The sequence below is a fragment of the Astatotilapia calliptera genome, chromosome 16 (assembly GCF_900246225.1).
Source record: "Astatotilapia calliptera chromosome 16, fAstCal1.2, whole genome shotgun sequence".
Classification (NCBI taxonomy): domain Eukaryota; kingdom Metazoa; phylum Chordata; class Actinopteri; order Cichliformes; family Cichlidae; genus Astatotilapia; species Astatotilapia calliptera.
This window is the reverse complement of record NC_039317.1, coordinates 8,005,433-8,017,874: the sequence shown is the minus strand read 5'-3', so window position 1 is coordinate 8,017,874 and position 12,442 is coordinate 8,005,433. Positions and strand designations below refer to the sequence as shown.

The following is a 12,442-nucleotide window of genomic DNA, read 5'->3' as shown; positions in this document are numbered from 1 at the left end:
TGTGTATTCTATTAGAAGGCAGTCTACTCCCCCTTACATGAAAGATAATAAGATTACTTATCCTGACAGTACCAGAACAACATTTAAGCTCGTTACAAGATTTGTACCAACTGTCTAGCTTCCAAAGCTGCTACTTTTTATTTTAACACTTTTGTTTTATGCTTGCTAAACTCATGAATACTAAAACACTTCAGTTACTCACACCTTCCCCCTGATAATTCTGATATCCTTCTAATATGTGACAATTATTACTTGTTGGACATTTTTTAAGCTTTGGGTGTAATTTTACTGCCAAGTCAGACTTTAAATTGACTGACTGGAGCTTTCATCTCTGGGCCAGAATTAATTACACACAATCTGTACTTTTATATCACTGAGTGAAAGGTATCTCTACAAAATCAGTAAAGGTTATGAATCTCTATTTTCTCTAGTTTCTATTTGGGAATCCAGTCTGACGATTAGTCCAGCCAAATAATGTGTTTACCTTAGTCATCCTGACATGTTGTGGTATAGCTACTAGTTCTGAAGTTTTCCAGTGGATTAAAATGGTGACACACTCATGTGACGGTGAAGTTTAAAAATATGTGATTTGCATATTCAGGGCACATGACAGCACATCGATGCCTAAAATGTGTGTATTTGTAAGCTGGTTACTGTTTTTATCATGAAAAGGTTCCCGTCAGGACTACATCAAGGTCACCAGTGTTGCCGAGGCGAGATTCGCCTCATCACCTTGGCAACGCCGTACACAGCAGCCACGCAGCACAACACAATGCTGCCAGGTAAACTTTAGTAACCTGTGTTGTGTAAATGTGTTTCCTTTCTTTGCTTTACTACTGCATTCTTCTTCTTGCAGTCTTTGTTGTTGTTTTTTTTCATTTCCAAAATTTGGAAACGTGCCCTTTAAACGATATGGCTGACATTCTAGATATGTGATATTTAGAAAAGAAAAGCCAAGCTTGCTATTTTTAAAAAGCATCTGTGTAGTATGACACGTGAGTCTTCTTTGAAATAACAAAAATATAATTCGTTAAACGACAGGAACTGGGCCCAGAATAGTACCCTGTGGCACTCCACCAGTGTCTTAAGCAGGAGACTGGATTCAACGTGCTTCAGAGCACGTTGAATCCAGTCTCCTGTTTTCAACTCTGCAATTACAAAGACATCCAGAAAGAAAAGACTTTCACGAAGGCTGTGCAAAAACACTTCATTTAGTGATGGATCTGATCTGACAAATTAATTCAGCGTCTTCACTGTCTGTGCTGTTGCAGTCCCAGTCTGCGGAGTTGTGTGGGAGGCTTTATGTAATAGTTCTAGCTGTCTAACCTTGTTGTCTCTACTTCTATAGTTGTGTGTAAATGTGTGTCTCTATTTTCAAACCACAAACCTTTTCATGGAGTGCCATCTCTCTTCCTTCCTCTTTACCCTGCAGTGCTGTTTTTAATATCTAAAACTCTTGGCTTTCTGTAATTTCAAGTGTTTAGCGTTTTTACACTGCTCATTAAGAACTTTAACTGTAATCCAATAACATGTCAGTAATAATTAGCAAATTTAAGAAGTTAAATTAGCTGTGCTCTATTTATAACATTTTAATTTGCTGTTTAAAAGTTTCTATATCTATGATAGTTTACCTGACTCTCTTGACTCTGTTGCCTCTGCAGTGCAGCGGAGCCTCGGCTGCTGTGGGAACGAGTGGAGAAACTGGTTCCCAGAACGACCAGTAATACTGGCAGCGGAGGCTCCAGTTCCTCTAGCAGCTCCAGTAACTCCAGCTCTCAGCCCGGTTCTCACTGTGGCTCAGGAGAGAGGTTCAGGGCCCGCTGTGAGTTCACACATATGTTAACCAAGTCAGCAATTAGAAACATGCAGGAGGTGGACAAAACAAACAACTAAAAAATCACCTCAAAAAATAGCTGTGCTAAAGTGTGTAATAACATGTAGGTGAAATCACTAACAACATTAGTTAAACGTGTAGATTTTATTCCAACATTTTCCAACATGCTGACCTTATCACCTCCACCTCCTTTAGCCTCTTCTAAATCGGAGGGTTCACCCCTCCAGCGGCCAGAGAATGCTGGGAAAAAACCAGAGGAGAGGAGGGACGTGCTCAGGCCGAACAGATCAGCGGTGAGAGTGGACCCGGAGCTGACTAGCCAGTAGCTCACTAGGCGGGATGGGTTTAGTTAAATTCTGTGTGCGTGGTGACTGTTACGTGTTGCGTCCAGTTAGTTGCTGTTAGATAGATGGAGAGTGTGATTATTAACAAATTGTGACAGGGATCTTGCTGCTTGAGTCTTTTTTGTGTGTGGGTATATGAATGAAAATAAACTGACTGGTCTGCTCAGGCTAAGAAATGCTTGTTTTATCTTTGGATTGAGCTTATTGGCTGAAGGGGTCTACTGCACGTATTATTCGCATTCTCTTCTCAGCGGTCTCTTCCTCAGCGGTGGTCTTTTTAACTCATGGCTTCTCTTAACTTAATAAATTAACTATTTTTTCTGAGCTGGTTTAATTTTTCATCTTTGCAGCTCTAACAACTGTTTCATTATTAGAATTAATCCACTAACCTTACCTACTGTAGCTTGAGGAGCACCAGCTGTACTGCTCTGGAGTCATCTCTTTTTTCTCTTTTGGCTTTGCTCTTCCGTTGGTTTCTCATTGGCCGGCGCACATCTATAACCATTCTTCTTCTCCAGCAGCTTTCTCTTTCCTGCGTTTCTTAAGCAAGATTAACAGCAAATCTTACGTAGTGCCCCTTGCTATTTGCATGTAATATGCAGTGATGAAGAACGGACAATACATCAGCAGAGCAAGAATGACTGAACACATTAAAACACGGTTCACTTTTTATGTCTCGGCTTCTAGGACCTGACGGCTCTGGCCAAAGAACTGCGTGCCGTGGATGATGTTCGCCCCCCAAATAAGGTGACAGATTACCCTTCATCCTCCAGTGAAGACTCGGACACCACTGACGAAGATGACGATGAAGAGGTGGATCAGGAGGCAGGTGAAGAGTCGACCTCTGGCCCGGAGGACTCCAGAGCTGTGTATGTACACAACGTTCCTGCAGGCTTTACACTTTCAGAGCAGAATTCATCGGTTCGGATTAATGGATGAGATTATGCTCCTGCTTAGCAGAGATGCATTTTGATTTATCTGAAAGTTTTTTTTAGGCAAGTTAAGCCAGACTGCAGTCGTCTTGGTAATGCCTGCAGGCTGACAGGACCAGCCCTGTCTAAATAAGGAGGAGCCTTGTGTGCATAAAACAAAGCAGAAAGTCTGCAGTCACCAGTCAAATCACATTTTATTTTCTTTAATCAAATGCTGTACTACTATTAAACATTTAAGCTTTAAGTCCAGATACTATCTAAAGCACAAGTACACACTGGAGTAGTTGCACACTCTTAATATCATATCCTCTACAAAGAAAACAACAAATGTATTGATAAGAAGATCACCTCAGTTTTAACTATATGTATTTAATTTGTGTGATATACTGGGATATTTATAATTGGAGCTATTTTTTTATATTCTGTTACATTTTGTAATATACTGGATTATTTCATTTCATTTAGTTATTGTTCTTACTGTTCTGGAGCAACTGTGACCACATAATTTCCTCTGGGATTAATAAAGTAATTCTGATTCTGATTCCCGAGATGATCAACATGCCACAGGACTTAAACTAATGTCACACTTAGTCATATTATGGGTGTAGACAGCACATTCACCTACACCTGTATTACAGCGAGATGTAGAAAGCCTCCTAGAGCACAGTAGAGACTGCTTTGAGCCTATGTGCAGAGGACATTTGGCTAATTTGTTGTCAGGCAAGCTGTTTGTTGGCTCGTTGGGTAAAGTCCGGGGCAACCATCACCTTCGGCTCTGCAGAGTACCTTTGAGTGCCGTGTCTGTCTTTTATAAAGCTGCTTTTTCTCATGGCTTGCACGGGTGTGTAAAACCATATTGGAGCCCAAACATGATGTGTTTGTGTTGAACTTCTCCTCCCCTCACCTGCAGTTCTTCTCGGCTGAGTAACGGAGAAACGGAGTCTGTGAAAACCATGATCGTCCACGAAGAGGGCGAGAGTGACGCGGGCACAACGCCATGCAAAGACAGCACGCTGATTGTCAGACAGGTACTGGGAGATCGGAAAAAGAACAACCAATCGTTCACCTCGTACTTTTTAGCTTTCCCTTTATTTGTACATTTTGTTTGTTCATACCCCGACAGTTTATCCATTTTGTTTGTATGTTTCGTTGGTCATGTTCTTACTTTTTGGCCAGTGGATAGCAACTCAGTGTTAAGAAATGAAGCATAAAAGGCTGACAGAGTTTAATAATGCATACAGAGAAGTGTTGAACAATTTCAGACATTTAACTTTTAAAAAGCCATTTGATCAGGTGACAGAAAAAGAATCAGGTACGTAGGTCATCTTCACATACATTTAGGACCAATGCACACTACAAAAGGTCAGTTTAAGTAATTTTGGGGCATTACGAAAGTATTATCTTACCATGTAATCAACTGCTAACAAGAGTTTTCTTTCCGCCTGTAGAATAGCCGCTCTAGTATACCCTTTGTTCTAGCTAATACCTTCCCTTCCCCTGAACTCATCAGGAACACATCTAGACCCAAAGCTGTGTACCCCTCTTTCTACTTCCAGAGTGCAGGTGACAACAGAAAGCGTACGGGCCCTGGCCCAGGCCAAACGCAGACACCTGGCATGCATGCAGGCTTTGCCCCGAGCCCCGGCTCGGTGTCGCTCCAGGGCCTCGCTCACCACACCCCCAGCCCCCACCACCATCATCATCACCATCATCACCCCATACAGCATTCGGACAGGAATGGCTTTGCTGGTCGCATCCACCATCTCCCAGACTTGATCCAGCAGAGCCACCATTCCTCCCCCTCCTCCTCTGCATCCAACTCCCCTTCCTCTTCCAGCCTTGCCAGTCCCTCGTCCATGTCCCCACAGAGTCCCTTGGACAAGCTTGGCATCCTCACAGAGGTATGTCTTCAAGTCCCAACGCAGACACTGGCTTAGGGTATTCATTTCTTGCACAGGAGTGTCAAAGGGAGCTTTTATAATTATTGCCATCTATAACACTGTAACTCCCCAAAACAACTAAAATCATTCAAATAAATAAGATGAGTGCTCGTTTTTTGTTTGTTTGTTTTTTCAGTTTTTCAGATTTTGACACACCATCTCTCTACAGAGAGATGCTCGTGTTGGTGGAAGCTTGCATTTTTGTGAATATCTCCTTGATATATTTATTATCGCAACAGATCTGTTAGCTCAGTTTTTGGGGTTTTTTTGTTTTATTTTGTTTTTGCCAGAGTTGTCTTTTGTCTTAAAAGCATTCCTCAAAACATTTAAATCAATTTTTATGCCTTGATGTTGCCTATTTTCAGCAAACAAGCTATATTCTCACATTCTCCAGACAATAGATGGTAGCACACATGGCAGTTAGGAGTGAAACCGCAAGTATGTTTTCCAAGGAAACACTTTTTAAACGGCATTTTTTCCCTTTTGTGTTGTTATTGTTTTTTATTTGTTTTGTCAGCAGTATTCATATTTTTTTAGCCTTCATCATCCTTTTTGCCTGTTTTACTGTTTATAAGTTTACCTCCTGAATGACTGTCCACTGTATTTGCATGCAACACATACCAAAATCCTCAGTTTGCCTGGCTGTGTTTTCACTGTGTTGTTAAGTGTTTCCATTTATCTTTGTCCATAATATCTGCATATGTTTATGGTCTTTGAAAAACAACACTTAAACATTTACAAAACTCCTTCTTTGCAGAGCCAGTCTAGTAACAACATGCAGAAGCACAAGTCTTCTTCCTCCTTCACTCCGTTCATTGACCCACGACTTCTCCAGGTCTCTCCATCCACCGGCAGTGCCCTCAACAATGTCGGTAAGGTCACTTTGTCAACTTAGGTTAAATTAACACTTCCGTGAGAGATGACACGGGGATAAAGGTCACAATAAAGGTCTGCAGGCTCCAGAGTCAAAGAATTATTTCTTAGGCCCACTGAGAAGAGCCTAACTAGATGTTTTACCGCAGGCATAAGACAAATCCAAAAAGCATTTCTGGTTGTTGAATCAAACTTTGAACAAACTATGAGGAAAAGTTGTCACTCTGGAAAAGCTCAAACACAATGACTTCAATTCTGACACAAGCCAACTTTTTACTCACAACTCAAAGTCACTGAATTGGAATAGAAGCTGCAGTTCTGAGGTTTGACTGTCGTTCAGGAGGGAACAGCCCTTCTGAGTACATCCAAAGAGAAATCCCAGAGTGCTTCCCTGACTGAGCTGCACCACTGATCTCATGCTCACACGTGGAGTTCAGGTGCCTCAAAATATGATAGCAAAAATTCCTTAGCTGTTCAGATTGGGACTTGAGTCTGTGATAGGGCTGGGCGATATATCAAAAATTTATCGTTACCGATCGTGACTCTCATCGACGTCATTTTGCCCATGTCGGTAAATTCGGTATTCAAAAAAAAAAGAAGGAAAGGCATGTGCAGGTTGGCGATGTTCATGTCCCTTTAAGACGCTGTGCTACGTTACAGACTTGACGGGGTGGAGTCACATGACTCTACTACCTGTAACAAGACGAGACACGGGTGAACAAATGGAGGACGATTTAAATGTTGAAGCAGCAGCGACGGAGGTAGAGCTGGTGGAGGAGGAAGAGGAGACGCTTGTTAACAAAAAAATGCATCATCAATCGTTTGGCAACATTTTGGATTCAACAAGGATGATATTGATCAAAAAATTGTTAAATGTAAACTCTGCAAAAAGACTGTTGCGTCAAGTCAAGGTAACACAACCAACCTCTTAATAAATAATATTTATTATTAAACTATTTTGTTTACAAGGGATATACATTTTTTAGAGAGCATGGTTACATATTGTATCCTACACTTTTTATTTTGTTCAGTTAATAAATCTTAACCACTAAAAGTACTTACTACTATTGTCTTCATTTATTTTCAGTGACATTTTACAGTCCTTTAAAGTGGTAATAGTATAATTGCAATGAATAGGTCTGGGGGGAATAATATTATCAAAATAACTGGAGGAACTATGCTGCCTGCCACAGCCCCATCAAATGAAAAAAAAAAAAAAAAAGTTTGTTTTTTTGGCACTTGGGGTGGTTATCGTCCAATCATCGTTATCGAGGTTAACTGCTCAATTTATCATGATATTGATTTTAGGCCATATCGCCCAGCCCTAGTCTGTGAGCTTTCAAACAGTTGACTCATATGATGACTGACGGCTGGTTTTCTTTACTTTTCTGACAATTTACAAATGTTTGGGACATTTTAGTCATTCGGATGAATTTTGGTAAACTATTAGTACAGTTATTAAACAACTGAATCAAGGTAATAATGAAAAAAATATAATAATAGTTTAGTGAAATTCATCCAAAACACTAAATATGAAAGAGGGACAGCTCATGTTGAGCAGTTTGGAGGCAAGGCTGAGATGTTTGGAGATATGTAGAGGAGGGAGAGTGGATATATCGGAGAAATGATGCATCTGCCAGCAGGGGAGAAAAATCAGAGAGAAAGATGTAGTGAAGAACATGCAGAAGCTTGGTGTGACAGAGGATGATGAAAGGGACAGGGTGAGATGATGAGCAGATGATCTGCTTTAATGACCATTAATGAGAGCAACTGGAAAAAGAAGAAGGACTGAAAGAGGATAAAAAAACTACTAATGAGGAGCTTTGCAAAATCGACTTTGCCTAAAGGTGAGGTCTTTGAGGCAGTAGGTGTGTGATTGACCATAATCAACTATAATCAACACTAAAGAGATTAATACATGGAGATCTGCTTCAGAAATTAAGGCTTGGTTTAAAATAATATAACTGAGTTATTGTAGTTTACAATAAACATTTTCAAGTGCTGGTCTTTCCCTGGATGCTGAATAAGCATTTGGCCAGGTGAGCGGTAGTATGAACATATAAATGGCTGCAATGGGAATTAATATTAATATCTTCTTGACGACTGGGACTTTTTCTCATATTTCCTCCTCCAAAAGTCATAAAAGAGGTTCATATTGTCCAACACACTTCTTTCAGTAATCATAAGTGAAACAAAGAGATCTTACTTGAATTTTAGTGTGCTAAAAATCATTGTTAGGAAGCTTTTGGTTGTTTATCTTTGCTGATTTAATTGATGATTATCATTCATCATTATTAACAACCAAGTTCGACACAACTTTCGTCCCCAAGCCACCCCCAGTGGTGGCTCTCTGAAAACCGTTCCTCTAGGTTAAACCCACCGCTTCAGTTTTGACTTCGTCTGACTAGCCGCCAGTGTCCACAGCTGCAAACTTGCACTCAGATACACAGAAGCTCTGACAAACACAGCTTCTTCTTTTCAAGGAGTAAAGAGGCTGAGCACATGAAAATGTCATTATCATTAACAAACAAAAAGAGTTGGACTCTGTTTCACTCAGGTCATAGAGTTCATTAGCTATCGTCATTAACAAACAAAGCTTTCTTATCACTACAGCCCTGTTCTCTCATCGTCAAGGCCAAATCTTAAGCCATTACCTCACCTGATGCAGCTGGTGACCAGCCATTGACCCCCTTAAGTATACTAGATTGTTCAGTCAGCATTTAATCACTGATTTGAGGCAGTTAAGTTTTCCTACAGATGCCTGAATCTAGAACCAAATGCATGTAAGAGAGCCGGTTAATGAGTAATCCACAACAGACACCATAAAAACTCACATCAGCTCCCTTTTTTACTGGTTTGAGCGGAGCAGTAGTGGGAATCATTACATTGATATTTATATTTCTGTCTCCCATTCCAAACTTTCATACTTACAACATGACCAATTATTCACAGTAATATAAAATGTACATCAATCACACAATATTGATATTCCATTCTTAAATATCACAGTTCACTACACAGCTTTCTAATGCTGATCATGTGACTGACCCTCACCCCGTTCGGTAAACTCTACAATCCTACGCCATCCTACCTAAGCCCTTCCCTTTGACCTTTTAGGCTATGGGAACGATGCCCGGCTGGCAGAGGCACTGAGAGCAGATCCATCCCGGAAGGGCTCCGTGGTCAACGTCAATCCGGTCAACACCCGCCCTCAGAGTGACACCCCAGAGATCCGCAAATACAAGAAGAGGTTCAACTCTGAGATTCTTTGCGCTGCCCTCTGGGGTAAGAACAAAAAGATAGGGCTTAAAAGAAAGGATACTTTAAAATAATTACCCATCAGTTGATCAGACTATGATGTCACTTTGAATAACAGGGTGGGGGGGGGGGGATAATGGGTTCTTAAAGAAAATGCTACTTATTTAATAAGGATTTTTTTGATGTAAATTATTATTAAAGGTAAATTTGTTGTGCCAATGTTTAAGTATTTGTATTAACATTCATCAAAGTCCAGCTTTTTACCAGAAGTTGTAGTTATAAAGGCCTTCACCACATGGTGGCAGCAAAGCTCTAATAAGGCCACATATTAGCGCCGTCAGGCCAAGCAGCAGACCTCCAGTTGAGCTCAGTGGCTTTTTTTGGACGTTATCCTTATGGGCATGTTTGTGCATTTGTGTGTAGGAGTGAACTTACTGGTGGGAACAGAAAGCGGCCTGATGCTGTTGGATCGCAGTGGTCAGGGGAAAGTTTACCCTCTGATTAACCGCCGACGCTTCCAGCAGATGGACGTCCTGGAAGGACTCAATGTCTTGGTCACTATATCAGGTACACAGACAGGCACACTTTAAGCACCCTGATTAGTGCAACTAGAATTAGGAACCGATGAGAGATGGACTGAAACCAACGTCTAAAATTGTGCAGTATAAAGCACAAACTTGCACACAGAGTTACCTTGAAAGTACAGTGCTCGACAAACACCTTGAGCCACCCCTCATTATATTTTGCTAGGAAAATTGGAATTAGGTGTAATGATAAAAGATGTGAAAACAAAGTATATACGTTTTCAAGTAGCCTCAGAAATTAGTATTTAATCTGACCACCTATTAGAATTGAATAGAATAGAATTCAACTTTATTGTCATTGGACATGTCACAAGTACAGGCGACGAAATGCAGTTTGCATCCATCCAGAAGTGCTTTAGCCATGATATAGATATATTACAAATATATATTAGCAATAATATAGATATGTGAGTATATTACAGAAATGGGTCTGTTATAGGTATGAGGGTACAAAATATGGGTCTATTATGGTATGTTATAATGTACACATAATAATGTAATGTAAAAAATAATGTATAACTATAAGTATGTACAGGCTGTAGTGGTGTACAAGCTATGTACAGGCTATGAACAGGATATAAATATGAAAGCTATACAGAAATATGACCTATGCAAGTTATAAACAGTTGTAGAATTAAAATTATCGAATGTACAGAATGATTATTTATACAGAACTATACAGTAGTGCAGGTAAGATAAGTGAGGGTGTGGATAATTTCTACAGAGGCTATATAAAGTGCTAGTGCTTGTGAGTGGTGGTTCAGTCCGTGTTATTATTGTGTGTATGAGGGTACAGTTGTCCATTGTGTGTGTGTGTGTGTGTGTGTGTGCAGGTGGTTGTGGGTGTGTGTATGTTCAGTCCATGTGTTAACGTGGGTCAGATGTCAGGAGGCAGAGTTCAGGAGTCTGACAGCTGTGAGGAAGAAGCTGTTCCGGTACCTGGTGGTCTTAGTCCGGAGGCTCCTGTAGCGCCTCCCAGAGGGCAGGAGGGTGAAGAGTCCATGTGATGGGTGACTGGGGTCTTTGATGATTTTCCCAGCCTTTTTCAGACACCGCTTCCCGTAGATGTCATTTATGGCAGGAAGTGGTGCTCCGGCGATGCGCTGGGCAGTTTTCACGACCCTCTGCAACGCCTTCCGGTCCGAGGCAGAGCAGTTCCCGTACCAGACTGTTATACAGTTGGTCAGGATGCTCTCGATGGTGCAGCGATAGAAGTTCACCAGGATGTCTGAGGACAGGTGGTTCTTCCTCAGAGTCCTCAAGAAGAAGAGGCACTGATGAGCCTTCTTGACCAGCTTGGAGCAGTTGGTCGTCCAGATGAGATCCTCGGAGATGTGGACTCCCAGGAACTTGAAGCTGCTCACACGCTCCACAGCCGTCCCTTTAATGTAGATGGGTGGATGTGGGCCAGCATTCCTCCTGTAGTCCACGATGAGCTCCTTGGTCTTCTCGGTGTTAAGCAGCAGGTTGTTTGTGTCGCACCACTCAGCCAGACGATCCACCTCCTCCCTGTAGGCGGCCTATTATTCTTCAACATAGTCTGAACTCTTCTCCAGGCTTCTTGAAGGACATTCAAAGCTCTTCTTTGGCCACCTCTCTCTCTCTCAAGTTGATACCACACTGCTTTAATGATGTTGACGTGCTATGACTGATAGTGTTTCATTGTGTTTTTTTGTCCAGCTATGCTTTTACTGCATTGGCAGTGTGCTAAAAAGTGAAGTCACTGCCAATAATGTTTAACATATTGCATTGTGGTTGAAAATCTGGTGGTATTTTCATTTTTACCTCAACTCTTCTGTATGTATGATGATGATTTGGACCAAAATTTTCAAATTTATATTTATCTCTCCATCAGACCTGTTTCCACTGATTTTCAGTCCAGTTCTTGTATAATTTGTCCTTAAGAGTGGCTTCTTGACAGCCACACTTCCACTGAGACCGCTGGTGAGGCTTCATTGTAGAATAGATGGATCAACTGAAGGTCCAGATACATCTTTCAGGTCCTGTGTCAGGTTTTGCTGGCCTTTTTTCCTGTTTCTTTAAGACTTGACTTTCAGCTATCTGCAAATTCTTTTGTTCTCTACTTGTCAAGTTTTCAGGTAATCACTCTTAAGAATCACTTTGTAGATGAAAAAATATTTTTCGTCAAATATTTTATCAAAGAGCAACAACTTTATTGACTGACTAATGCGTTTCGAAACGCGTTGGTCAGTCAATAAAGTTGTTCCTCTTTCATATTAAGTGTTGCTGGAGTTCCTGCGTTGTGAGTTTTTCATCCCGTCCATGCACCTTGGAAGTAGGCGAAATTGTTCCAGAAATTTCTGCTGTCAAATATTTTATGCCAAACCATTTTATGTTGTGTTTCATTGTATTCATTTTTCCTGGATTCAGCTTCTAGTGACAAAAGATACTACCGTAATTGTCGGGCTATAAGCCGCTACTTTTTGCACAAGCTTTGAACCCTGCGGCTTTTAGTCAGGTGCGGCTTTTCTATGGATTGTCCATGATTTTTGTCATATCGTAAGACGATTTGTTTTGTTTGTTCCGCTGTTGTACGGCACTACGTTGCCTGGCGGAAGGATCGGGGTTCAAGAGTGGTATGTTGGTCACATGTCCATCCGCCAGGCAACATAGTGCCGTACAAGTAGCGCGAAAAACAAACTTCAAAGTAGCGCTA

At 41.1% G+C, this 12,442-nt stretch overlaps 1 protein-coding gene across 4 annotated transcripts in view; it reads left to right on the top strand.

The window, feature by feature from the left end:
• LOC113008059 (mitogen-activated protein kinase kinase kinase kinase 4-like) overlaps positions 1-12,442 on the top strand; it is a 104,728-nt gene that overhangs the window by 80,211 nt on the left and 12,075 nt on the right. For 3 of the 4 annotated variants that reach the window (XM_026145199.1, XM_026145198.1, XM_026145200.1), the window contains 9 exons: positions 673-782; positions 1,662-1,822; positions 2,030-2,127; positions 2,866-3,047; positions 4,021-4,138; positions 4,667-5,011; positions 5,808-5,922; positions 9,041-9,208; positions 9,605-9,748. In XM_026145199.1, coding sequence (XP_026000984.1) covers positions 673-782; positions 1,662-1,822; positions 2,030-2,127; positions 2,866-3,047; positions 4,021-4,138; positions 4,667-5,011; positions 5,808-5,922; positions 9,041-9,208; positions 9,605-9,748 — 1,441 coding nt within the window. The remainder of the gene's footprint in view (positions 1-672; positions 783-1,661; positions 1,823-2,029; positions 2,128-2,865; positions 3,048-4,020; positions 4,139-4,666; positions 5,012-5,807; positions 5,923-9,040; positions 9,209-9,604; positions 9,749-12,442) is intronic. The other variant, XM_026145201.1, reaches the window with a different exon arrangement.